The 26,961-nt window shown below is 47.5% G+C and overlaps 2 protein-coding genes and 1 long non-coding RNA gene across 4 annotated transcripts in view; 2 read left to right on the top strand and 1 right to left on the bottom strand.

The window, feature by feature from the left end:
- Window positions 1-7,706, top strand: part of NELFA (negative elongation factor complex member A) — a 27,713-nt gene extending 20,007 nt beyond the window's left edge. The window contains exon 11 of the mRNA XM_021535660.3: window positions 38-7,706. Coding sequence (XP_021391335.1) covers window positions 38-222 — 185 coding nt within the window. The 3' untranslated portion in view covers window positions 223-7,706. The remainder of the gene's footprint in view (window positions 1-37) is intronic.
- On the bottom strand, window positions 5,510-13,728 carry LOC146767519 (uncharacterized). The gene is made up of 2 exons (XR_014955061.1): window positions 13,592-13,728; window positions 5,510-12,662 (listed from the first exon to the last, which is right to left on the bottom strand). It is a non-coding gene; the product is annotated as an uncharacterized LOC146767519 (long non-coding RNA).
- Window positions 13,724-26,961, top strand: LOC110473270 (uncharacterized). Of its 2 annotated transcripts, XM_085578486.1 has the most exons (10): window positions 13,733-14,097; window positions 16,872-16,951; window positions 17,096-17,480; window positions 18,731-18,866; window positions 20,706-20,794; window positions 22,433-22,496; window positions 22,867-22,955; window positions 23,898-24,010; window positions 24,455-24,611; window positions 26,684-26,961. In XM_085578486.1, exons 1-10 carry the CDS (start codon window positions 14,043-14,045, stop codon window positions 26,830-26,832), a joined length of 1,317 nt encoding a protein of 438 aa, XP_085434612.1. In that variant the 5' UTR covers window positions 13,733-14,042; the 3' UTR covers window positions 26,833-26,961. The 2 variants fall into 2 exon arrangements, with proteins under 2 accessions (XP_077638847.2, XP_085434612.1); XM_077782721.2 differs by having other exon boundaries at window positions 13,724-14,097; window positions 16,872-17,480.

Genomic DNA, 26,961 nt, shown 5'->3' with positions numbered 1-26,961 from the left:
TGAAATGTATAATGTGTGTCTCTTCTTGTTTCTGCAGAGAATCCTTGCCAAGAGCAAGGTGATATCATCCAAATTAAACTGAGTGAACATACAGAAGATTTACCAAAGGCAGATGGCACAGGCAGCACCACTATGTTGGTTGACACAGTCTTTGAAATGAACTATGCTACTGGTGAATGGACCAGATTCAAGAAATACAAACCTATAACTAATGTTTCCTAAGAGATGCAGCAGCAGCAGACTGGACCAAATCAAGTTTAGAGTCAACCAGCTCATAGAGTATGTCAGCTGTACAAAATGGCATTCATGTGTACATTTCTTATTACCCTCCAGAGTAGAAGCTGTGCTCTTCAACCAAACTGAGCTCAGTGAACACAGAAGTGTTTGATGGTGTCAAACTCACTTAAATTTTTTTTATTAATCTTGGGAGAGGGAAAGATGATCCTGGGGGGGGGCTGGGGGTACATTGTTGGTGTGTTTTTATTCAGGATGATGTGTTGGAAGTTCAGGATGCTGAAAAAGGAGATCACAGCTGAAAGGTTACAGGTGAGAGTAGTTCACTGCTAACTACAGAAGAGAAGACTACTGCACAGTCACTCACGGTTTACTGTTAACTGAGGGCACAGATCTTTATCATAAAAACATTGTCTTTGGCAACGTGAGTTCTGTCATAAGAATCGATATTTGAAGCACCACAGGTCAGTACTTGATAATTTTGTATTTCAGCTGCAGTATAACTATTGCAGATGGTATTTGTCATTGTCTAAAGGTACCCACTGTATGTTTAGCTTATTTATGCTTGGGTCATAGGATGAAATTGAGCAGCTTTGTTTTAGCAGTGGGAACAAAGCAACATGGACCCCTTTATGCATCCAAAGGCTTTATTGTAGAAATTGCATCCTTTTAAACCTTTAATCTCAACCTGACATAACTGAAACCAAACTGAGACCTAGCAGAGCTGAACAGGACGAAGGCACCCATTGGCTGGCTCAGCTGCCATGCTGCTGCCCACGCGCCCGGTCATCCAATCAGCTTCCTGCTCACACGCTGTCCGTGCGTTCCCCAGCCAATCACACCCTCCCTTCCAGCTGTCACTCAGTGACTCTCCTCACCCTGACTGCTCCCACCCCTCCAGCCTGCAGCTCTGCCTTTGCCATGGGGCCTTCTGGGGAGCATAAGCCTTAACCACTTCGTAATTATTGCCCTATAGCCTACATATCCCCCCTCTTTTTTATTAAGCAGCAAAAGCCTACTAGGAAAAGCCTAAACAATTCCTAAGACATTAGTAACGGTGACAATAATAACAACTTTTCAAAAACTGTAACATAGACTTCTCCTGTGTGAGCAGTAACACTTAACAGGAACATTATTCAATTATTCATTCATTATTTGAATGAAATTTATAAGGTGAAACTTACAACTGCCTATATGTTTTGCTATCACCCAGGGTCTGCTAAGGAGCCTTCTTTTCACAAATGAGGACTTGGAAGGCCTCTTCCAGATGAGGCTTCTATGTTTACCTCAAAGGAATGTGGTCTAGCTTTTGCAAAGCTAAATCAGTGAATCTTTTTTTTTGTACAGAAACACCTGGGTTTGGTAGCAAACTTTTCCTTGCCAGTCAAGGCCATAGCTTGGCCAGAGCTAAGGCTTAGACTGGGAAGACATTCCTATCATATGATTAAAAGAAATCTTCCATGATAACTCACAGAACAGCCAGCTTTGTCATAAATAACTTGTAAATATAACTGTGTACATATATATACAACTCCTTTGAAAGTACCATTTATTTACCTTTTTGTCACAAACGAATTCAAAACTGTCAAAGGAAGCATCTCTTTGTCTCAGCCAAACCTACAGGCGCCAGGCAGGCTTGCTTATCTGAGGAGGCAAGGCAGAGGTACAAGGTCCCAGTGGCTAGCAGCAATAATGCTGGGCTCTGTGTAAGGGCTGCGTGGCTGTGCCGCTGCACAGCCCCATGAGTTTATCCAGCCACAGTAGAGATATCTGTGCCATTTCACTCAGGCCACTCAGAGACATCTGCAGCGTGGCAGTGCCCATGCCATGGGAGCCACCTGCTTACTGCTGGCAGCCCTGTGCCCCAGAAGAGTGCAGCCCATGCCCCTTGGCTGCTTCTGCTGTTGGTGGCCCCATGCCCTCACTGCCACTTCTTGGTGAATGTATGAGACAAGTGTTCTGGTGACAGCCACTGGGCTAGCTGTGCTGTTGTCGCTGGGCCATGCTTTGTGCATGATGTTTCCATACTTGATGGGCTGGCAGTCCCTGATGTGCCTGTGGCTGGCCAACAGACCACCTGCAGTGAGCTGAGCACCATCAGTGTGCCCACCAGGCCCACCCCAACCCACACCCAGCCAGGACCCCCCACATATGTGTCCAAAACCTGGACGTGGCTCAAGCCTCTGCCAGAGAGTTAGTATTATGAGCAGTAGTTCCCATGTTTTGGCTATAACCATATCTGCTCTATCACAAATATGTGGGTTATGAACAGCAAGCAGCGCTTTTCTACAGTCTTCATTAGCATTTGTAAGTGCAAGCTGCTGCAACAGAATGACTCTGGCCTCATCAGTGTCAACTTGCCAGGAGAGCGTGGCATGCAGTCTGTCCAGGAACTGCACAAAGGACTCCACTGGACTCTGTAAAATTTTAGCAAAATACATACTAGAATTGATACCCATCCCTGGGAGTTGCTGCAGGGCTAGGTGAGTGATGATATTACATCCATCAGGCAGGTAGCCTGCCTGAGCTGCAGGGACTGCAAAGGGACCCTCTACTGGTCAGCTGCACAATGGCAACTGGTGCATTTCTGTCCTGCAGCGCTTCTGCCTGGGTTGTACACAGCTCTCTGCAATTGGTGAGCCAGACTGCAAACTGAGTCACCGTTAGAATCATTTTCCTGGAACTTTTCCAGCCGTGGGGTGTGAGGACATACGCGGTACTGATAGACTTGAGGTAGCTTAGAGCGCAATGGGAGGATATGCTGCTTTCTTTTACTAGCGCTCTCAGTTCTTTACTTACTTTGTAGTCCAGCTCTCAGCACACTGGATGTTGGTTCAGTGTCTGTATTATATTACTGGGCAGGCCAAAGCGACTGCCAAGTCGCCCTCCTTCATGGTGGCCTCCCGCGTTTTTGCCAGTGCTGGACTACTGCGTCGCCATCTTGGGCAGGAGATGAATCTGCCGCCCGCTCGCGATGTGGGAATGCTGCGCCCAAGCGTCCAGACACAAGGTTTTTTATTGGGGTAAGGCAGTTCCGTGGGGCTTGGGATAAGGGAATTCTTTGAGGTTTGGGTCCATCTTGGGGTTGTGTATGGGTTCTGGTGGTGCTGAGGGTTCAGGAGAATTGACTTCTGAAGCCGTGTAATGGCTGACATTTGTGTGACTTCTTTTGATAGCTGCCATGATTGTCCCCATGTAGCAACGTGCTCACAAGCTTCAGCATTGCAGTCCCTGGTGATATCAAAAAGTCTCTGCCCTGTTGCCTGCCAGGTTTCTGATCAAAGGGGCCCACTAAAGGGAAAATCTTTAACTTTATTACACACTCAGTCCAGCAGGGTGCTTAATTTCACATCAGCCATATTAATAGATTGCTGAAGTAGGAGCTGCCTGGCCTGGCCTAAGCTCCTGCTTTGTTCCCCTGATATTCCACCTCCCATACTTTCTCCTCCCAGTGGGGTGTGCATACTTTAAATTCCCAAGTTCCTTTCCAAAGTCTTCCCAGATCCTGCCTGGCCGGTTCCTTGACCTAGTGGGAGCTGCTACCGGAATGGGCTGCACACCCTGCATCACCTTTATAGGTCCCTGTTTGGGCCAGCCAGCAGTGGGGTACGTGTTCAACGGAGATCGCTTTATTGTAGAAATTGCATCCTTTTAAACCTTTAATCTCTTTAACCTTTAAACCTGGCATAAGTGAAACCAAACTGAGACCTAGCAGAGCTGAACAGGACGAAGGCACCCATTGGCTGGCTCAGCTGCCGTGCTGCTGCCCACGCGCCCGGTCATCCAATCAGCTTCCTGCTCACACGCTGTCCGCGCGTTCCCCAGCCAATCACACCCTCCCTTCCAGCTGTCACTCAGTGACTCTCCTCACCCTGACTGCTCCCACCCCTCCAGCCTGCAGCTCTGCCTTTGCCATGGGGCCTTCTGGGGAGCATAAGCCTTAACCACTTAGTAATTATTGCCCCATAGCCTGCATCTTGTTACCTCTCTGTATTGTCAATGTACATGTCCAACACAAGTTAATCTTTATTTGGCATTATTTCAGACAGACAGAAACTGAATATCATAACTTCATGGGAAAAAAGTCCATCAAATTTATAAAAGTAACTGTGGCTTGTTGCTGCCTGGAAATGATAGTTTCTTGCCGTAGGAGTTTTGGGGTAGAAGCTGATCTATGGCTTTTGCATAAGAAGCCCTTTGCACAGCATAACTTACCTGGAGGAAGGGAAGCAACTACATCTCAAAACTAGTTGGAGCTTAAATTAAAAATGGCCCCAGAAATGGTTGAGACACATCTGAATAGAGCTAGTTTTGTTGTCTTGAGGAACTCTTAATGTATGTTTGGTTGAGCAGTCAAAAGCTGCTTGATTGCCAAACCCTGACCCAAAAAGTTTTTAAAGACTGTAGCTGTGGTTCTTACCAGTGTAGTTTTATCAGTATAATTACTAATGTGACCACAATTATTTTGGCATATAAATGTGCCTTGTACTTGTCCCCTGCTGGTAGAAGCACATTTTTATCTTTGTAATTGTGTTCATACCACTGGTGTAATCTGGCTTTAATGCTACAAGCAAAGCTGGCATTTACTGAGAGGATTTATGTACATAAGTCAGGATTCCTTCTTGGGAGACTTAGCTTCATCATTTGAAGGAGTCTTGAATTCAGTGTCTGGTTTCTGCCAGTACATGTGTGTGGAGCTGTGTTTGGTTGGGAATGCTACTTAGAAGAAATTCAAAGATGAGGAAAAGAGTGGTGATGTGTTGAGGAGGTACCTCAGGCTGACTTAAAGATTCATGTTGAAGTGGAACTTTTAGGACTAAATGAGGCTTTTTTTGGTTCCTTTTTTTCTGAAAAGCAGACCAAATCCCATAGTACACTTGTATACTTATAAAGACATTTAGATGTCTGGTTAGAATCTTTTTTTATTGGGAAAATTTTTATTGCATTTTAATCTTTGTTTTTCAATCAAACTACCCAACAGGACAGGGCAAGTATAAATATTATTTTTAAAAATGCCCTGTATTCTGCAGTGTTTTAAGATGTGACCAAAAGTGTAGATTTCTTAACTTTATTTAAGCAAATACACAGAATGTTCTAGCTCCTGTAACAGGCAGGGTATTTGATGGTAACTGCTGCTGTTACAGAGTGTTGTACATGTCTTAGTGTGAAAGTTGCTCACATATTACTGTCAGATTGGGGCTGTCCTCCCCAGAATTACCCATTTCAGAAACAATGTAGATTGCAATTTTGATTCCAACTTTTCTTTTTAAACAACTAGAAAACAGCTTGACAAGTGAGGGTGAGTAGTGAGTTTTAGTTTTTAGAGTTTAGTAGAATGTGTTATGGTTATAACTTATTTGGTTTTAGAGTGTTACACAGTGAGGGCTAATTATAGGACATGAAAGTATTCATCTTCTAGGAAAAAGGTTTAAAGAAAAGTGACATTCCTTTTGTTGTCTGCATTCAGATTTTAAAGTTTCCTTGTGATGACCAGTTTTTGGTACACATGTATGATACTTCTGCCTTAACTGTTCCTGCTTGCTAGATGAGCTGCAAGTATCAGATACAGTTGTTAAAAATGAGCATTTAGAGAATTGGCTGGCTTGAGGGGTGTGTACTGTCATGTATTGTAAACTGCTGATGCCAGACCTGTGCAGTTCAGTCATGGTCAGGAGCTGCTGTGTGGTGGCTCTTTTGACTTCCTTGAGATTAATGGTTGGTCCCTCACTAAACTTTCTGCGGCCACATTAGTCTGCATTTCAGACCAGTTTTTGGGAGGAGATAGCTGTCCCTCTGCTCTTCAAGAAGCCCTTCTAGAATGCAGTGGAGTAATTTGAGTGCAGTAGTATGTAGGAAGCTTAACTGTGCTGCTGTTTGTAATTGCTGCATAGTGCAGCCCATCTCCAGGCCTGTTTGTCTAAAGTCAGTCATAGGCAATAAATGGAAATTTAAAGTAGAACTATAGTATATTTTTAATTCTGTTAACTCATTAGGAGAAGACAATATAACACTGCAAAATTAATTTTTTTAAGTCACTCTATGACCCTCAATACCAGAGGATTGCTTCAACTTGATCTGTGAATGTATAAAGTGTTTAAATGCCTAAAGAAGGGGAAGTTTCTGCAACATTGTTAAAATGATACAGTGAGAAATGAAACTACATGCAGTTCTTTAGTTCATTGAATGAAATCATCAAATCTGTGGTCTGAAAGTAGGAATAATGCCAGACAAATCAGAAAGGGGAACTTCAAATTGAAATGCCAATATATTGGAGTTGTTACATACAGAACAAAATCTGGCCTTGGAACTTGACTTTTTTTGTCTTGAATACTCAGTCACTTGGATGTGAAGCTATTCAGTGAGGCTCAGTGTGTGCTGTAAGGTTAAACAAAAGCATTTCTTTATTCTAGAATGATTTGCAGATGTACTGAGTTGACCAAAAAAGTAATTCAGAGTTTTCTTAAAGCTTTGCTTTTGTCCTTTCCTCATGCCTTCATCCAAGCATGAAGTTTTAGGAAATAGCAAGCCCAAATTTAAGAACTTTTGGCTTGAACTACACCTCATCAAGGGGGATGTCCCAGTCTCTCTTGCCCTTTCTTGTAGAGAAGCTCCTGTCTGTGCAAGCTTAGGCACGATGTGAATTAGGTTCTTTGATTTGAGTATGAAATACTGGAGAAAGAAGCAGTGAAAGTGGTGTGTGTTTTCCCTGTCCTGTCCAGACTTTGTTTTTAGGGGAGAAAGAGCACATTCATCTTACCCAGGGTTCTTCAACAGCTTGTCCTATATGAAGTGCTGGGTTTCTGAAGGCTCCATTTTCTTTCATGTGTGCTGTGAGGACCAGAAAGAGTGAAATGAGTGTAATGAAGAGAGCCCAAGAAGGATGCTGAGATCACAGATTCCATCTTTCTGTTCATTCTTTTGCTACTCTAATGCTTTGTAGTTACCTCCATACAATCCAGTCTAGGCTTAGTACAGTTAACACTCTAGTATTGGGCTGGTATTTTGTGGGTTAACCTGATTTTCAGTGCTGGCTTTGCCATTGAATCTTTCAGTTCCATACCATAGGATCCTGGATACAGTGGAGAGGAGCCTCTGGTAGTTGTTTGACATCTCCATGTGGAATTAGTCACTTCTCTCACTAAGTTCTTTCAAAGTGCAGACCACTTGTCTAGATAAAAGAATCTTGAGACTTTGACATCATATGATTTACGAGTGATTCACATTTTCATAGTAAGATCTGACTGGAAAAAAGACTAAAAAATGTTAAGCCAGAGTCCTCTGGGAATCTGGTGCCTTTAACAAAAACTGTCATTTTGTAAAATGTCACATCTATAGCATAGCCCGTATGTTTTCTATTGGTTTTTGTTTGGTTTTTTTTTTGTACAGATGTAAATTCAAAATATTCTGTCTTTGGGTACGTATTTTCAGTGTAATACAGTATGTATAATAAAAAATTTAGATTTTCTAAGGAAGTTGACTGATGCTCTTCTTAATAATCAAGTTGTTCATTGTACTAACAGTGGTACCACCAGCCTGAGACCAAACAGCCAAACTGCCTGATGTTGTGTATCTTTCAGATTTGTAGCATTGTTTCTGTAGGTGCATTTCAGAGTTAGCATTTCAAAGCTGACAAGTGCTGGTTTTGCTGGTTCAGGATATTTGTGAGTAGATTTAATGCAATACCTGCTTCTGCTCTGTGTGTGGGTTCACTGAAAGCTGGTGAGCCCTGGGTGCTGTGTCTGCAGTGTGTGGGTGTGCCTGTGCTGAGATCTGATGGTGTGAGAACATCTGCCCAGGTTCTGTGGATGGGTATGGAAGAGTGAAATAAACCCTGCTCTCCAATGCCACCTTTATCTGAATTGGAGCAATGGTGGCTTCTCTCAGTTCGAGTGCTGCAGAAGGTGAGTGTATTTTGGCATTGGTGGTTTTTAGTGTGGGGTTTGTTGTGGGTGTTTAGCAACTGTTTTCATGCTCATGTACTGTTCCTAGGGTCTGGTTCTGTGATAAGCACGAAGGTTTGTCTTACATTGTTATGTGGAGACGTGTGGCTGGCCTTATCCCAATTTCCCTATGTGCAGCTGTATGTAATGGCTCTGTTCCACTTGCCTGTGCTGGGGCGGTGCCAGACATAGTCAGAAGTTTTTCTTTTCTGTGTCAAGTTGACCTTATCAAATAGCCAGGAAGGGAATTCTGTTCCAGGTCAGATGCTCTGGTAGGATGCTTAGGACAAAAGCTTTAGGAGAGGCTGAGATCCACACTTCATTTGTTATTTCATAGGGGACTTGCTCTCTGAGATTTCCTGGTGCCTAGACCCTGATACACTCCACATGAACAAGATTGTGCCACTTCACCTGCCTGCTGAGGCTGGCCTGGGCAGACCAGACCCAGCTGTTTTTAGCAATCTCTGTGCTCCTGACACTTTGGAGAGGCTTAGCTGGTACAAGACTGTAGGGGATTTAATGTTTAGGATGTTGCTCTAGTGCTAGCCCTTAAGGCTGATGATGGACCAAACATCTTCCCTACCTGGACAAACCTGTGCCAGATGCTGTCCTGTGTTCCAAGTGCCTTTTAGACAGAGCTTGGACATCTCAGCCCCCACTCCTCTCCCTGCCACGCAGGTGTGTGTACAGGCTCTCCTGAGACCAGGAAAGGGAAAATGAGGCAAGAAGCAAAACCTGACTGTTCTAAAGGAAATGAGGTGACTGTTTCCAGGATGTGCTGTGTTTCAAGGTACTTGTACTATCACTGGAATTGCTCAAGGCCAGGTTGGATGGGGCTTGGAGCAACCTGGTCTAGTGGAAGGTGTCCCTGCCCATGAAAGGGGGTTGGAACTGAATGATCTTTAAGGTCCTTTCCAACTGAAAACATTCTGAGATTCTGTGACCTTTTCCTGAGGAACTTGGGGAGATTCCTTTATTTGGCTTTCAGAATGTGGTTCCTGTGTATTTGGTTTTATAATATACTTATTCCTTCCTGGTAAAAATTTAATGAAAACAGAAAGCAGTTGTTTTCTCTGAATAGTTGCTTGAACCCCTCACTAGCATGTAAGCCTGGCTCTAGTGCCTGCCCCATTTGGTGTCACTGAAATCCATAGTCTCTCTCCTTTTTCATTTTCATCTTTCAATTATTTTTTTTTTTTAATTGGCCATTTCCTGAGATAGAAGAATTGGCAAGACAAGCTGCTCTTGTGCTAGAATTTTGGCTTTTGATCCATTGATACAGAGCTGTTGTCTAGGGGGGAACAAGCTGTGGTCAATGGAAGGTGTTTCCTCCTTCCCTCCCCAAATGCTGCAGTCATGAACAGCACAGGCAACACTCCCTGCACTTCTTCTGCCTAAAGCACCAGCTGGGTTTGACCTGTGTTCTTAGAACTGACTGACACCCAAATCACACTGGTCCATTTAAGACCACTTTTTTAACTCATGGGGGAATTAAATAAAAATTAATAAAAATTAAATGTTCTGTGCTGCTTGTGAGAAAATAAACTTCTAGCCTCTGTATATGATTATGGCTGGCTAAACCATCAACTCCTTGCTGCAGTACAACACCTTTCCTTTAGCTAGCTCTGCTCTTTTTATTATTATTCCTTCTAAACCCAGACACAGAAGAAACACATTAAAAAAAAAAAAAAGTGTGAGGTTTTTATTTCAAACTGACTGTAATAACTTTTTTTTTTTTTACTTAAGTTCCTCCAGCTCCCTTTTGTGGGTTTCGTTATTCCACCTCCACATCAGCCACTGCTGCCGGAGGTTTCTGCGGGCGCAGATTGGGAAGAGCCGCTCCCAAAGGCAGATTTTGGGTGAGGTGGTTTTGGTCCCCTGCCCAGCGCTGTGGTGCCATCGCGTGGCCGTTCTCTCACGAAGAGGTTTCACCGTCCAGAGCACAAACCCCTGTGTGTTCCTCTGGGAACAGTGGTGCTGCTTTGTTGTTTTTTTTCTTCTCACCTCTGTAGGAGTGTCCTGGCCCCCTCTTGGGCGCAAAGCTGTTGACTGCTTGTTAGACCTGCATCCCTGAAGTCTGGCCACCTGTCCTGTTTGATGGGAGTCAGTGGATATACCTTGGAATAACCTTGCACCTAAAAGGGCTCTGGATTTACTGTGGCTTCCCAGCACAGCCCTTGGGTTGGTGCATCCCAGCAGCGTCAGGAGTTCTTCTGCTTTTTTGTCTGTGGAGGAGCAAGTGATACCTGCAGCTGGTACCTCTTCTACACACAGCTAGATTTGGGTAGGAATCACAACCTATATTGCTTGAAGACAAGTCTTTTCCAAGAAAAAGCCCTTGTCAGAATCCAGCTTGCACTTTGCCTGAATATGTTGCTTTTTCCCAGCAACAGCAGCAGCTCGGTCCACCCCCATTTTCTAGCTCAGCAACACTGCCAAAGGACCACAGTCCTGTCAAATGGCTGGATACAGCACACCAGGAACCACATTGTTCCAGAGTCATGGAAACAGGACAGCTTTGCTGCACCTTGCTGGCCTTGGAGCATGATAGTCATTTGCTACTCCAACAGGTGTCTGCTAAGCCTAGGACACCAGCAGTGCAGTGGAGTGGTGGATAACTGCACAGAGCCTAAGAATACAAGGATAAAATTATCTGAGTCCAGAGGAGGGCCAGGAAGGTCCTCAGAGGCCTGGGGCACCTCTGCTATGAGGGCAGGCTGGGAGAATTGGGGTTGTTTAGACTGGAGAAGGGGCGGCTCCAGGGAGACTTTACAGCACCTTCTGCTACCTCAAGGGGCTATAAAAGAGCTGGAGAGGGACACGAGGACACATGGTGATAGGACAAGGGTGAATGGCTTGAACTGAAAAGGTACAGGATTATATTGGTTATTAAGGAAGTAAAATCTTAACTGTGAGGATGGTGAAGCACTGGAAGTGGTTACCCAAAGAACCTGTGGCTGCACCATCCCTGGAAGTGTTCAAGGTTGGATCAGTCTTGAAGCAGCCTGGTCTAGTAGGTGTCCCTATCCATGGCAGAGGTTGAAAGAAGATGATATTTAGCAGTACCTGTCAAGCCAAACCACTCTGCTCTCCTCTGCTTGTAGTTAACACCTTCCTGACCTTCACCTGGTGACCTACCATTTCCAGGCTTATGGATGGGACAGTCTGCTGTGAGCTCACACACTCCTCTCCTTTGCACTGTCCCCACTGCAGGTGGGACCTCACCTGGGGATTTTCACCCCCACAGCACTTAGTCACATCCCAGCTGACTAAGCTGAGGCAGCAGCAGGTCACAGGTGACACTGCAAAGAATGCTGGTGTTTGAGAGTCTTCCTGCTCAGTGTTTCTGACTAAGCAGGCAGCTCTGCTTGTAAACAGCTCACTTGGATATCTAACACCCAGGGGACTTGCAGGCAGTTAATGCAGAGCACTGTGGTGGTCCTTGGGTTTCTAAAGCCTGGGAAGCTCAGAAGTCCAAGTCTGCCCTCAACATACAAAACTTCTTATGGCACATCCTTTGCTTGCTCAGCTGGGATGGATCAGGACAGCCTTGGACAAGAGCTGTCCTTTCCAGGCTGGGCAAAGCCAGGGAGTTGGCACAAGCTGCAGGAGTGTTTGCACAGGATGCTGTGTTCTGGGGAGAAGCATCCGTGTTCCTGTCTCTGCTTTGTATGCTTTGCGGGTGGAGGGCACTGTCTGGTTTGTTTGGGGACACAAGGTCTGTCAACTATGGAAGAGCAACAGAACTGACAAGATCAGGGCCCTGGGCCAGCCTAGGACATCACTTTTGATAAACCGTGACACTGCTTTTTGTTCTCTGTGAGCCAACTAGCAAAAGCATTTAATCTCAATGGAGACAGGCCCAGGCAGGTCAGGAGTTTATGAATTTGTCTGTTTGTACTTTTCTGCCCTGAAGTGGCATTAGATTTTCCCCATCAGAAGTGTATTTCCAGCTTGCCCTGTTGCTAAAACAGCTGAGAAGAAAGCAGCCTATCTCATCTCTCACCTGAGCTCTGGTAGCTCACCCAGAAAGGGAGCTCTGAGGGCACAGGAAGGGTTTTAATGCACAATTTCCCTTTCTCTTCCATGTGTAAGGCTGAAACTGACAGTGAAAGTGCTGCCACATCCAGTTCTGAAATGTTTTCCCAGTGTGTACATGAGTGCTGTAGCTGCTCAGCCAAGGTGTGATGTGGTTCTGGGACTGGGGAGTGTGTGAAAGCTCCCCACTAACCAGGGGCTGCAGCTTGTGGGATGGAGGGGACTGGTCTGCTGCCAGCTTCCCTAGCAGGATCAGTCTCACTGGGTAATTGCTGGCAGTGTTTTACCAGTGCCCAGAGCTGCTCCAGCCTCAAATGCTGCTCCTGCAGAAATTGTCTCTCACTGCAGAACCTCAGCCCACTGGGGAGTGGATGGCCCTGCACAGCTCTGGGAGGAACAGGTTCTTCACACAGACTGAGATCAAACATCCTGTGCAAAGGTTTGCACAACCTGTAAAGCCAAGCAGAGCAGTGTCACGTTCAGAGCTCTCCTGCCTGAGGGAAGGGGCAGCACTGAACCCACCCCTGCCTTGTCCTGAGCTGCTGGGCAGCGTCTCTGAGGGGCTGCCAGGGCTGAGCCTGATGCTTGCTTGCGATCACTTGGCAGTCATCAGTTCAGGTTAAGGCTCGCTCTGACAGTGTTAGGAGCCAGCTGGTCACAGTCTGACCTGCACCCACCCAAACTGGTGATAGCAGAGTGGAGGAGGCTGCCCTGTCTCCATGCAGCTACCATGAAGCAGGATGGTTAGGCGGATTGTCACTGCCAGAGACAGGAGGACAAGAAATTGTCCCTGTCTCCAAATTGACCCCACCTGGGCCACTGTGAGGAAAGCCTGAGGGTTTGTGTTAGAGCAGGCTACTTTTGGCTCATCATGTTGGGCCCTATTGAGGATCCTGGAGCACAAGGGGCACGAACAGTGCATGAGAGGACCTGAATGTGCAGCTGTGGGGGCTGCGTGTGGAGCATCCACAATCCTGTATGAGTCGCCCTCTGTTCCCTCAATTTGGGCAAGGAGGTGACATGTAAGATGTGGCATTCAGCTGAATGCTAAAGGAAATCTTCTCACAGTGGGGGCCTGACAATGCTGATCGCTGAACAGTGGGGGCAGATGGAAAGGGGGGAATCTTTCAAAGCAGGGCTGCAAGGTAAGGAAAACATGGGGACATCTGTGTCCTCGTGTGACCCAGCAGGCAGTACAGACACTGGAACACATGGAAAATGGAGTGGGGCCCCATTAAACTTAATGCTCTCTCCTCAAAATCATCATCAGGATCTGTGAGCTTGATCCTGATAACAACTTGATGCATCAAGCTGGACACGGTGGGGCAGTGGGCGAGGGAGGGGGAGTGAAACGCTGGTTGGGAAAGCTCTGTGCTCACCAGAGGCTGCAGCGTGGCTGGCCCCAGTTAAAATGGGAAGTCTTCGGGGTTGTTCTTCTTGTTTCTCCTCTCTCAGGAAATCTCGTGGGTGTAAGAAATGAAATCCTCTCACTTGACGAGGTCACGGGGGGCTGGCCCGCAGCCAGGCTGGGCTGCCATGCTGCTCTGGCAGTGCCTGCCCGGGAGCCCATCACATCCTCGGGCACTCCTCACAGGATTTCTGCAGCTCTGGGCGGCTCCTCTGGCTGCTCTGCTCTGCTCTAGGAGCCCGTCCTCGGAGCTGCTGCAGCCTCCCGACATAAACCCCGCTTTGTTGGGCCGAGATGACCCGGCTGAGCCGCATGATCCGTCAGGTGACAGCTGGGCACCAGAGCGAGGAGAATGAGCGGCGGGGCGAGGGCGCCGGCTGCTTTCCTGCCTCTGCACAGGCTCTGCTGCTCCTCGGGGGAAAATGAGCGCCTGGCTCTGTCCTGTGCTGTGCAGCTTCACCGCGGTGTGTTTAGCAGGTAAGGCCTCCCGGCAGAGCGTTTCTGTTCCCTGGCTGAGCACAGTGAACGCGCTCCTCACGGCACTGAGGAGCGCTGGGCTCCGCCGTGGGTGCGGCTGTGGGCAGGGCTGGGGGAAGGAGGGAAGTGATCAAACACTTGGTAAATACAAACATTTGCTTTTACAGGAAGAAAAGAAAAAAAATAGTTGTATTACTCTGCATAGCGAGGATTTGCAGAGGTTTTATCTTAAAGCCCAAGGAGCAGGATGCCTGTTGGTGGGTCGGGAAAGATCAGCTCTCTGTCCTTCCCTGATTTCCTCGAGGCTCCTGTTCGTACCAAGGTGTCACATGCAAAATAACACATCCTTCAAGTTCCCCTGGAGATACTTCAGGTGATTCACAGTGCTCCTTGAAGGAAAAAAGAAAAAATCCCCCCAAAAAGCACGAAAAAGGCTCTAGAAAGCAAAATCGCTGTTCCATGACAGACAGTGTAAGTGCAGGAGAGAAAATGCTTTGTCTAATGAAGCTGATGTTGTTTGAGTACTGTTTTGTGACATCTGTGACTGACTATGACTGGTAGAATACACAAACACTATTTTTTTCAGCCTTCTGGCTTCTTTTTTTCCTCCAGAAGGTTATTGATGGCTACTGAAGTTTTGGGAACAACTTTACTATTTTTGGTTAACGCTTTGTGGAAAACTACTTTCCATTTTAAAAAATTCTTCTTAAGAGCACCACCATTTGACATTAGAACCAAACAACCAATGAAACATATTCAGCTATAAAAACCCAACAACAGCAAAATTCATCCACTAATGGACAGTCCAAGTTGTTGAAACCCTGGCTGGCAGAGTTGATCTGTTGGGGTCAGGATGGAGCTGTGGGAGATCAGACTTTGATCTCAGAGGTCCTTCTGAAAGGTTTTCCCTGGGAATTTGGCATTGCCCTCACCTTACTTCTAGTGTTTACATTAGGATTCATTTAATGGATCCCAGGACTGACTCTGTTGCCAGAGGTGAGGAAAAAGCCAGCAGACTGGCTTCAACCCCTCAGGCACAGGAGTCAGAGGAGGGGAATTGTGCATCTTGGTGCTGGGTGGAGGCTTGACCACAGTAGTAGTGTTCTGTGTGGGCACCATGGAGCTGCTCTCCCTGCCTTGGACCAATGCTGGCACCTCTGTCCCTTGAATTTGAGCCTGGGGCAAATCAGTGTGTTACAAAATGATCACTGTTAGATTTGGTGTCTCTGTTTTAGGGCCACAGCAAGAAAATGAGATATGTTCAGTTGGTGATGAACATTATTGGCACAGGTAATAATGCCAAGGTTGTGGGTTTGATCCACATATGGGCTATTCTCTTTAAGAGCTGAAGCCCATGATTCTCTGGGTCCCTTCCAATTCAGACTGTTCTGTAAATTCTTTAAAACCTGGGCAGGTATTAAAGCAAGATGGCTGGGTGCTCATCTACTCAGTAGTTACACCAAGATGGATTTTGGCACAAAGCAGGCAGTCAACAACAGGAGGGAGCACTCCCAGCAAACTGTTTCCATGTGATCACAACCTTATAAAGACTCTTTTATCCAGTGTCCTGATCCTGGTGCAGAATTTCCAGCAGGAGCTGCCATCAGCTTGGTCTGCATGTTGATGTTTGTACCATGGTAGTGCTGAGCACTGGTGCCCACAGTGCCTAGCTTTGCGTTGTGGGTACAAAATTAAGAGAGAAATTAAAGGCTGGGGGTGAATCAGGGCTGAGGGAAAGCCTGCAGGGATGTGGGTCTCAGACCTGACAGCTTGTGCTGTCACCCTGCCCTGTCCTTCCTCACCTACATCCTACTATTGGGTGTCAGCTGCACTCTTTGACCTCCTGGAAAACCGTAAACCAATTTCTTAGGAGTCCTTGTGTTTTCTGTGCCACTGGGCATGGATTGGCAAGGGGGGTTAGCAGGTGTGTGCTCCTTGAGAGAGCATTTACACCCCACAGTTTCAGCTGCAGCTGCCTACTGGAGCTGTATAAGGTTGGGTGTTTTCAGAAGTTGCAGTAAATACTGAGGAAATCCCTGTCCTCCCCGAGTTCCTGAATCCAGCTGGTGGCACAGCTGCTGGGGCAGGAGCTGCCTGCTTTGGTTTTGCTTTTCTTCCTTTGCTTGGTAGTACACTGCTAAATAAAAAATAACCTGCTGCTTTCCATCAGCAGATGATATCCCAGTCCACCCTGTATCACAGCAAAACCACCTGAGCTGCAGTAACACCTCCTTTCTCTACAGATTTCAGCAATCCTCACTCTGATGAGGGATTTTAGAATTAAAGCAAGTCTTGGCCCACAGATTCCTTTCTGGTTACTGGATGTACTACCAGAACAGCTTTAAAAAGCCCTGAGCCCATGTATTTTTTTTGGCTGATCTGTTTAAGGGAGATGGGATAAAGGAGTCAGCTACTTGACAAACATCTTAAATCAGATTGTCATGAGATCTCAGAGCAAACAGTCTCAAGGAGCTAACAAAACTGACTGTTTCAGGCAATTCTCACACCCATGAGTCAGACCTCCCAGACATTGGCATTTACTTATTTGTGGCCTCGTGGACACACTAATTTATTTCTTTGGTAAGTCTCTCGTGTGCCAGACATGCTCAGATGCTGCTTCAGATCTTTGCTCTGTAGTGGAACACAGAGCAGAGGGGAGTTTGTGGACATCAAACAAGGATACACGGTTTAAACAGTTGATAAAGACCTAAATGAGAAAACATTATTAAAGGGAGAACAATAATTCAGCCACTAATTGTTTTTTCTTCTCTTAGGTATTGCTTTTGGCCAGACAACCAGCACTGAGGTCCCAGTTACATCAACCCCAGCACCTGCCAGTGCAACCAGCACTGAGGTTCCCATTGCATCCACCCCAGCACTTCCCAGTGCAACCAGCACTGAGGTTCCCATTGCATCCACCCCAGCACCTCCCAGTGCAACCAGCACTGAGGTTCCCATTGCATCCACCCCAGCACTTCCCAGTGCAACCAGCACTGAGGTTCCCATTGCATCCACCCCAGCACCTCCCAGTGCAACCACTGCTACGGCCTCTTCTCCCCCAACTGCTCCTGCAACACTCTCAGCTGGACTGACACCAACCACTGCAAACCCTGCTGCATCCACAGCAGCTCCATCTGCTGATCCAAGCACAAAAACCCCTGCCCAGACTCTGCCCCCCAGCATGGGGACCGTCCCCACCTCTGGCAGCAGGGCCACCTCTCAGGCATCTTCAGCAGTGACGGCCACATCCAGCAGTGCCCCAGTGTCCCCTCCAGGAGTGACCACATCCCCTGGGCTCCCCAGCACCCCCCAGCCCTCCAACTGCAGCAGAGTGAATGTGACAGCCTGTGCCCCCTGCCTCCCAGGGACTGTCCCCACCCAAGGTAAGGGTCCCTGCTCCCTCCTTCTGTGTTAGAGGAAAAGGGATTTGTCAGGGGAGGTGGAGCCAGCACTTGTTCTTGTGTTGGAAGCTTGGACGGGCAGCAGGAGAGGGATTTAATTCATTTCACCCTTCTGAAATCAAAGACTTGGTCTTTCCTGGCCTTGTGCTGTGTTTTGGTCCTTCTGAGGCTTCCCCAGTGGGGTGACAAAGTAGTTGGATTGTGGCACAAAGTGTAAGGCGAGTACAGTTTGATTTATTAGCAGAACATAATTTTGGGCTCCAGGGCCAAATACAAGGTCAATTTCCAGCTGTCTCAAATGTTTGAAAGAGAATCTCTGCTATAGAGACAGCCTTTTTCCATGGCCTTGAGAAAATACTTGATCAACCTCTGTTGTGGTCAGCAGTGCATAATATAACCTTTTCCCAGAAGTTACTTGTTGTAACATGGTTGAGTTCTGATTTCAAACACCACCACTCAGTTGCAAAAAAAAAAAAAAAAAAATCTCAAAAAAATAAAATATTTCTCCAGAATACAAGCTACACACTTTTTGCTTATTCCCTTCACTGCAGGGCACTTCTAAAAAGTTGCTCTGATGGTTTAGGGTGAATCTGCAGAGGACAGGAGTTATCTTCCACTTCCCTTTTGTGAAGGATCTTTGACAGGGCCTTCTCCTCTTGTCTGTATTGGTGGTGCAGCTGCAATAAATCCCACCCAGTTCCTCTGTGTGGCTGGGACAGGTTTTGTGGAGCAGAGAGGGGTAGAACTTGCCTGCTGGGAATGCCATGGTACCTGTGCACAAAGAAAAGCTGTTGCTGCTTAAGGCAGATCCTTGACTTTGGGCCTTTACTCATCAGTTCTGCTTCCTACAAGCTTAAATTATCAGTAATCTAAAGAACTATATTGGTTTCTTCTTTTTTTGCATGTCTCTTTTTTTGTGTGTGTTGGAGGGAAAACAAGGAAAATTTTCCTGGCCCCTCAACTTAAAGAAGGAAAAAGCAGTCAGCTAAATTACTGGAGATCCACACTGATAGCCTTGACTCCCTAGATCATCTTATGGCTTCTCTGCAGTTTGCTAACAGTGGGCAGCAGCCTAATTAGCATGAACATTGCAGTTTCTACACTTCAGGAGTGCCTTGCCAGAGGAGCTGCATCCCAAAGCTTCTGCCTTTGTGGCAGTGACCTGTCCTTGCAGACACAGGGGTTTCAGTCAAGTTTTGCAATCCTGACCCTGAATTTTTGTCCCAATTTAGGCACCTTGAGCTGTTCGTGCTGCGCGGGGGGCTCGTGCATTGGCCCCAGTGCCTGCAGCCCCTGCCCACCTGGCCACTACCAGCCCCAAAGTGGGCAACCATCCTGCCTGCCCTGCTCACAGGGGTATTACACCAGGTGAGTGACTGAGCCCCTGAGCATGGGGACTGGGTGCTAAACCACAAAACACTTCCCAGCCAGAAAAATCTCTTCCTTTGGGCTGTAGGAGAAGTGCTGCCAGGGCTGTTTTTCTCAGAGGCTAAATTCTCCTCATCAGGAAAGCTTGGTGTGGATATGCTTGTGCTGAGGACTGCTCCTCTGTGGGCTTCCCTTTTTTGCCCTCATGCCTTTTCTCTAGGATGTGTCTGACAAACAGGCTCCATCTCCCTGCTTTGCCCAATTACTTTCTCAATCCCCATTTTCTTGCCCCCAAGACATCTCATTACATTTGTGTTGCTGACATCTAAAGCAATACCCTCAGCTGATGTAGTGTGGAAAAGCTGACAAGACATCCCAGCCAGGAGCCCAGTCTTGCAATTCTACCAGGCTGTCTGATCCAGGGATGCTGTACAAGTGTCCTCTGGCTGTGGGGACATGTGCATGTGCTGCTCTCTCCACTCCTATCAGATTTTATCTTGCTGTATCCATGTCTGAAAACGGTGGGCTGTGCCCTTTGTGGGGTGACAAGGACAGGAGGGGTGAGGAGAGCCCCCCAGGACTGTGCCCATTGCAGGGCAGCTCCATTTGGATCAGTCCTGGGCTGTAGGAAGGGTGACCTGGCTGTGCAGTTTGTTTGCAGCAGCCCCTGAGTTTGAGGTGCCAGCAGGATCCTCCTCTGTGCTCCCCTCTGTGCTCTGCCCTTGCAGTTGTGCTGTGAGGACTTGACTTAAAAATGTACCCCCAAATTGCTTTAAAAAGCAGCCAGGAGCAGTCTCCAGGGCACACAGAGCTGCTGCTCTTGGCATGGGGGAGAGGGCCAGGGAGCAGAGAGGCTCAGGCAGCAGTGCTGGGCTGGTGTGTGCCAGAGCAGGACCAAAAGTGGGGGGAACTGGAGGGGACCTTGGGGGTGCAGTGTGTGCCTGGCCATCTCCTGGTGGCTGCCTGGGCCTCAGGGCTTCGATGGGACCATTTAACGTTTCTGTGGTATTTGGAGAATTTGGCCTCCCTGCAGCTTTGAGCAGCTCTGGCTGGTGCAGGCCCTGTGTTGGTTTGTTTTCAGCAAAGCATTTGCTATGTTTCCAGTTGGTTTTGGGGTTTTGATTTGTTGGTTTTTGGTGTTTTGTTTTTTTTTTTTCCTGCAAATCTCATGCAGCCTTACTGAATGAATTAGAGAGTATGTCCTTGTTTTCCTCCAAAGCATCTCTGAGTATTTTATCAAATTCCTTTGATAAGGAATTGAGGGGGATTTGGCTCTGTTAGTGATGAATGTAAGAGCTTCCACTTTCCCTGCCTTTGCCTCATTTCCTCCCCCTCCTCCTGGAGGTCTGACATATTGCCCCCCTTTTCCCACAGGCCCTGCTATTTAAGGTCAGGGCTCTCACAGGTCACTGCCTGTGGTTTAGGTCCTTTTTTCAGCTCCTGATTCCCAGCAATGGAGCAGCTCCTTTTGAAATGGATGCTGAACAGCAAACACCTTCCCTATTCCATTTTCAAGAGTGAATTTAAGAGTCTGACTTAAGCCAAGGGTTTTAAGTCTGACCACAGCGTATTTTTCAAGATCTTCAATTCAGGCGGTCCCTTTCCATATTGCCCACAGGCAAAGGGCATCTCTAATGTTAATAATACAGAAAACTTCAGGTTTTTAGTGAACATTTAACATTCAGGTGAGTTCAAACCAATGTTTTTCTGCCTAAACTCTTTTTTCATAATTTCTCTATTTCTAGACTAGTCAGTGTCATGTTCTGCTCTGTCTTCTCCAAATGGATAGAGGCTTGGGTGACCTAAAATTGTGTTCCACTCTGCTCCCTTCCCTCCCAGCTTCCCAGGGAGCACTGTGTGTCTTCCCTGCCCACCAGGACATTTTGCTAATGAGTCTGGGGCTGCAGCCTGCAGAGCCTGTGAGCGAGGTAGGCTTTGGTCTGTGTTTAACCCAAATGCATTTTCATCACATGATGCTTTTTCCCAGGGGCAGATGCAATTGCCAGGTAACTTAAAAGCACTGAAGGGTAAACAGGCTAAAAATAGCCCAGCAGATCTCTTCCCTATTCTGTTGTTATTAAAATGAAAAGAGCAGATCTCAGCCATGCTTGTTTTTGCAACAAGTTAATGCTAACTGCAATGGAAGTCAGGAAAAAAGTTTTATGAAATTCAGTTTTAGCACAAGGGGGAAGCGTTGTCAGGAAACAAAATATTCTCTATTTCTGATTGCAAAAATGAGTCTAAAGCATCTTTGTTTTCATTTAGACAATCTTCTGCAGTCTGAATATTAAGTGTAATACTCTCCTTATTTTCCACACATTAAAACTGGGGTTTTGAAAAGGAGCTGCTTTGCACCTGGCTAATGCCACTCAAGCCTGGTGTAATGTGTTTGCAGGTGGGGTAACAGCATGTGCAGAACACAATAGCACTTACCTATGCAAAACCCTAATTAACACATGCAGTGCAGCAGCTCCTCTGCACCCAAAGTGGGGTCCTGCTTGAACAGGCACAACTGTTCTTTTGAAAATCCACCCACTGAGCTGCTGGGCTGTACCTCACCTTGGCTGTCACTTGCTGAGTTTGGGAACAAAATCTGACTGGTGACAGCGATGGGGTCTGTCAGTCCCTTTACTCAGCAGATTTAAACACTGTGTTAGACAACAGGGGACTCTGTGGGGTTGGCCCCTAAATACTGCAAGTATAAATGTAAAAAGTTCCTTTTTGCTTTCAGGGAGAGGGGAGGTGGGTTTGGTTTCATCCTGCTGTGCCACAGCCTCTCCTGCCCGGTGCAAACCCAGGTTTGAGGCAGATCTTAACCCACATCACGTCCAACTCCTCTCTGAACCTTAACTCTGACCACATTGTGCATCATCAGGCACCTCCAAACCCACCTGGATTCCCAAGTGCTGCTCTCTCAGCTTTCCTAGTGGTGTAGTGGGACTCACAAGTTGGGTCTTGCTGGCCCCTGGGCACTTTGGGGCGCTTCACTCCTTTTTGTGCTTTGGGAAGGGTCTGTACATGTCCTCCTGCCCATCCTGCTCCTTGTGGTGCAGGGAGGGAGGCTCTGCTGCATCTTGGCTGGTGGGTCTTGTGTCCTTCCTTTGGCAGGGAAGAAGATGCACCCCAGACTTCCTGGGGTGGGGGAAGGCCTGGAAGGACTGGGGTGAACAGAGAAGTTTCTCCTGGCCAGAGACCTGCTCCAGCTAAATAACTTGGGAGCTGGCACTGGAATCACCTGTTCCAGCTTCATTCCAGTTCAGCCTGTGGTGCTGGGAAGGGTGACAGGTTTCTCTGTCTCCTTGGCATGGTTTTGAGTGATGTGAGATTCACCAGGGGAATCTGCCAGAGCCCTCCATGCATCCCTCAACATGGCAGAGGACAGCAGGGAACTTCCATTGCTCTTTCAGAGCTTTTGACAAATATAGCCCCAAATGCCCTGAAATGCCACTTGAAGCATTTTGTGGGGAGTTGTTTGGTTGTTTGTAAAATGTACATGAGCACATTCACAGTGATGTGGGGCAAGATGTGGAGGTAGGATCCTGAAGCCTTACCCTTCTCTTTTTCAGGCTATTTTAGCTCCAAGCAAAATGCAGCTTTTTGTCTGCCTTGCCAGCCAGGATCATTTTGCAAGTAAGGAGCCTCCTGGGGTGCAGGATCTCAGATGTGCAGGGATGGGGACGTTCCTTTTAGCCACTGAGCTGGAACCACCAGTGTAGTGCCCCAAGACAAGTCACCTGCCATTTCAGCTGTGGGCTGGGGCTTGAAGCAACCTGGTCAAGTGTCCCTGACCATGGCAGGGGGTTGGAGTGAGATGATCTTTAAGGTCCCTTCCAACCCAGACCATTCTGTGGTTCTGTGTGAGAAGCTGCGGTGGAGAAACACACCCACAAAATGGCAAAGGTTCCTGGAGACTCGAGTTTGTAAGAGCTGACTTTGGTGGGCTGGGCTGGTCTTGGAAATGCTCATCCTACAGCGTGTCCTGCCTCCTCTCCCCTGCCAGCACCAGCAGCTGCTTGGCCTGTCAGTCCTGCCCCGGCGGGCAGGAGGCTCCTCGGGAGGCGTCGGAGGGCTGCGAGTCCTGCCCGCCAGGTAACTGCAGCGGGACGAGGCTGAGCACAGCTCCAGCTCCAGCTCACTGCAGACTCCTCACCTGGCCCCGGGGCTGCAGGTGCCCTGCAGAGCAGAGCTGTGCCCTGGCAGGGAGGGATAGTGCCGGGAGGTTTGGCTGGGTGCTGTGCCAGACCTTCCCGCCAGGCTGGTTAATACCTTGGAGCTGTGCTGGTCCCCAGCATGCCAGGGAGCCCAGATCCTCAGCTTTGTCGGTGGTGGTGACTTTGCTGAGGAAAGCACAGCCTTGCTGCCAGAGGTGGATGTTCTGCAGGAGCAGCCTGGGGCAGAGGGACACGGGCAGGGATGCGAGGGACAGGGCCCTGCTGTCCAACACAAGCCAGGCTGCCGCAGCTGAGCCGGCTGGGCTGGGCACGGCGCTCCATGGCAGGGACCGGCCTCCGGTCTGGACACAGCCCCAGGCGTGTCTCACAGCCAAGCTGCATTTTAAACGTGCAGGAAAGCATTTTACCACTTTGAGACTTGGAACTTCTGTGACCTGTCTCTCCCACAAAGCTCGGGAAACTGAGCTGTGCTTTGAAGTCTGCTCAGTGAGTTTCAAACAGCTGGAAAAGGTGTTTGAATCCAGAATTGGAGAGGATGAAACACTGCTGACCTCCAGCTCCCATTTTCCCCTACATTGAAGTCAGAACTCACTGCTACACCCCTCTCCCACGTACTCCTACTCACACTACTCTTTATGCCACGGTCTGACCCCAAATGTTCTTTAGTCCCTCTATCCCTGTTTGTTCTGTTCTGACCCTTTGCCACCGAACCAGGACCAAAGTCCAGGCTCAGCTTTTGTTATGCACATGAGCACTTGATGCTCTTTCTCCCCGTGGCTTTGAAAGCTGATCCATCCATATACAATTGCAACAATCCTGGGGTTTAGTCTCAGACTAAATTGTGCTTATTTCTATTTAGGTACATTCAAAGGCCCCAGTGACAACAGATGCAAGGCCTGCAGGACAGGAGAGTACCAGCTACAGCGGGGCAAGGAGAGCTGTGAGCTGTGCCCAGAAAACCACTACTGCCCTGTGAGTCCCCACCAGCTAGGGACAGCCTGTGCTAGCCAGAGCTGTCCCATGACAAGCCAAATACACTTCAATTAACGCTTTATTTTTTCTTGTAATCTGAGCTTCCTTTCTCTTAAACATAGGCAGGGCTGTGATGCAGGGAGATGATTAAAATGACTCCAGGAGTGTGGCTTTGTGCCTGGGTTGTGGTTTCTGCCTACTCTGACTGGGGCACGAGGGGATGGTCTGTGCATTAATGAGGGGGTTTGAGGTAGGGACTTGCTGTGTAACACCTTCTGCTCTTCCCCACCCTCTAACACTGCAGGGGTGGATGAGGCTGTATTTAATAATGGCAGGCTCATTCCTTTATTTATTTTTCCCCCCCTAATGATGAATTGTTACCTCCCTTTGCCCTGGTTGCCTTCTGCATTTTGCTGGTGCTGAATTACTTCTTCTCTTGGGCAGAGCCCAGATGTGAAGCCAGTGAAGTGCCCTCCTGATGCCTTCTGCCCCAGGGGCAGCGTGGAGCCCTCCTACTGCATGGAGCTCTTCCTGTACAAGGCAGGGGAGTCCTGCCAGCTGACCCCTGCCACCGTCATTGTCCTGGCCACCTTCTCAGCAGGTCAGTCTGGCTCCTCTCTGTCCTCTGCTAAAACCCCTCTGCAGCTGTGTTGAACCAAGCACTCTCTGGGTGGTGTATTCTGTGTTTCTGGAAAGCAGGATTTCTAATGAAAGTCCTTCTGGCTGCTTTCATTGCCAGTGACAGTCCTTTCCCTGCTCTGAAGGAAGGTGGCACAGTGCTGAATGCTTCTTGTTTGTCCCTGGGAAGCAGGGATGTGTATGGACCCTCAAACAGGGAGTCCTTGGCTGCACAGAAGTAAGAAAAAGGACAATTTCCTTTTGCTATGAGATTTTGTTTCCTGAAAGCATTCCTGCCTTAAGTCATGCCACAGCAGAATGGGGAGCTGCTGGCTCATGCAGTGTTGGTGGCATTGATGCCAAATGTTCCTTGTATCCGAGAGTCAGGAGCTGCTGAGTGTGGGGAGCATCCCTCCAGATGCCACCTGCTGTAAATTAGCTCACTAGGGTAACTAATGAGTGGATGAGCTTTTCAACTGGGAAGCTGCACCATGAATAATCATTCCAAAACAATGAATATGCATTTTTAGTCTTAGGAAAGGGAAAAACAGAGTTACTTCATTTTTAATCAAAGTTGGGGGGAGGTTTAATCAGAGAGTTATGATGAAAATGAGCAACTATTGGTGCTGTGGATTGCAAAAAGGGCAGATGAGGAAGCTGGGAGGAGGAATCTGTCTCCTGTGCCCAGAGAGATGAAGAGAAATCCCTAAGTGCCACTTACACTACCTGAGATGAGAATCTTGTGTCAAGAGAGCTAAGTCATAGAGATGAGTAAGCCATCAGAGGATAAAGAATATCCAACAAGGCTCATATTCACAGTTGCTGTGTTTCAAGTGTATTTTAAGTACTTCCTGAAGACCCATTCTCCACTTGGCTGGCTGCTGTTAAAAGGAGAGGGAGGAAAGATTAAATGCATGTGTTACTCCCCACAGTGAACAAGAGACAGCAAAGCTGCTTCTCCAGCAAGAAGCAGTGTTCTCATCACACTTGTGTCCTGGCAGCTGAGGAGGGGACAAGGACAGCAGGGTCTGCAGGAGCTCTAGCAGCACTCTGACTGCTGTCTCCATGGGGCTGGAGTGCCTGGGGGGAGCAGATGAGGGTTGTTCTCACAAACTGTGGCTTGAAGCCATGAGAAAGGTCCTCCACTGACCCCCATCCCCTCGTGCCAGGCTGTTGTCCAAAAATCTGCCAAAACAGATGCCATCTGAAGCGAGTATTAATTTGAAAAAGTAGATTAAACTGAAGGGTATGAAAAGACTGCCCAGAGAAGGGACAATGGCCCATTAACCAGCATTTGTGATAAACAAGTCTGAGGGTCAGGGAACAGCATTGCTGCCTCTCCCAGAGCTTGCTGCAAAGAGGGGGAAAGGAAACAGCCCATGCAGGAACCCGTGAGTTTTTCACGGCTGGTCTCACAGATGAAGTGTTTACCATGAGGCTGTCTGCTCACACAACTGAAATTTGGGTGTATTTGTCTGGCCATATTGCATCACAGCGACAGATTTGTGCTCTTCTGTTCAGATCAATTTTCTCTGATGGTGCTTCTGCCAGAAACAAACGAACAGAATGTCGCACTACTTGAGATTTGCCAATTACTTCCAAGTCTATGCCCAATCCAAAAGTAATTTTTCCTGACAGCTCTCAGTCTAGACTCAGAGTTAATCTAGTTTAGTTACATCTTGTGCTTCAGTGTGAGTGCTGCACAGAGGAAACTAATTTCTCAACAAGATACTTTTGGTGGGGTCTGCAGTGAATAAGACGCCAAGTGAAAAACAGTTCCAGAGAGTAGAGTGTAAATGGGAATAGGAAAGCAAGTTACTGAATGATTTCATTAAAACTTGTTATTCCTTGCAGAGTTAAGCTGAACTGCTGAAGCTGAGTGTTATTAGTGCTAGTGGAACCTTTTTTCCCCCCTCTATTTTGGAGAGGGACAGAATATGTAGGAGAAAAAGCCCCTTATTTTATCAGAAGAGAATACCTGAGTTGAGAAGCCTTAAACATCACCTGACACTTTACCTTCCCCTCTGGGAATAACTACCATTCTTTTCCTTCCAGGTGGAATCTTTGTTGTCTTTCTAATAATTCTGAGAAGGCGACAAGAACATGGCACGAAATCCTTGAAGTCGCTGTTGCTGCCCCGGGGCTCGGGACACGCCACCTACGGGGGCACGGAGCACACAGAGCCAGTCTATGCTGGCTGGTAGCACAGGCCATGGCCAGCAGCCTCTCTTCCCCTGGGGCAACACAGATGTGGCTCTGGGCAAGGTCTTTAACCATGAGCAACTTATTTCTGTATAGCTAAAATCAGGTGGGGAATAAAATCCAGTTTTTGA

Source organism: Lonchura striata, chromosome 4, assembly GCF_050655825.1.
Source record: "Lonchura striata isolate lonStrDom1 chromosome 4, ASM5065582v1, whole genome shotgun sequence".
Classification (NCBI taxonomy): Eukaryota; Metazoa; Chordata; class Aves; order Passeriformes; family Estrildidae; genus Lonchura; species Lonchura striata.
The sequence above is the reverse complement of the archived record's forward strand: the minus strand, read 5'-3'. Positions and strand labels throughout refer to the sequence as shown.

What these genes read in the sequence shown, in the direction of transcription:
- LOC110473270 (XM_077782721.2), top strand. Translation starts at nt 14,043, where the DNA reads ATGAGCGCCTGGCTCTGTCCTGTGCTGTGCAGCTTCACCGCGGTGTGT. An exon ending in TCACAGGGGTATTACACCAG is followed by an intron (nt 18,867 to 20,705) that starts GTGAGTGACTGA and finishes CTTCCCTCCCAG; the next exon opens with CTTCCCAGGGAGCACTGTGT. An exon ending in CTGCAGAGCCTGTGAGCGAG is followed by an intron (nt 20,795 to 22,432) that starts GTAGGCTTTGGT and finishes TCTCTTTTTCAG; the next exon opens with GCTATTTTAGCTCCAAGCAA.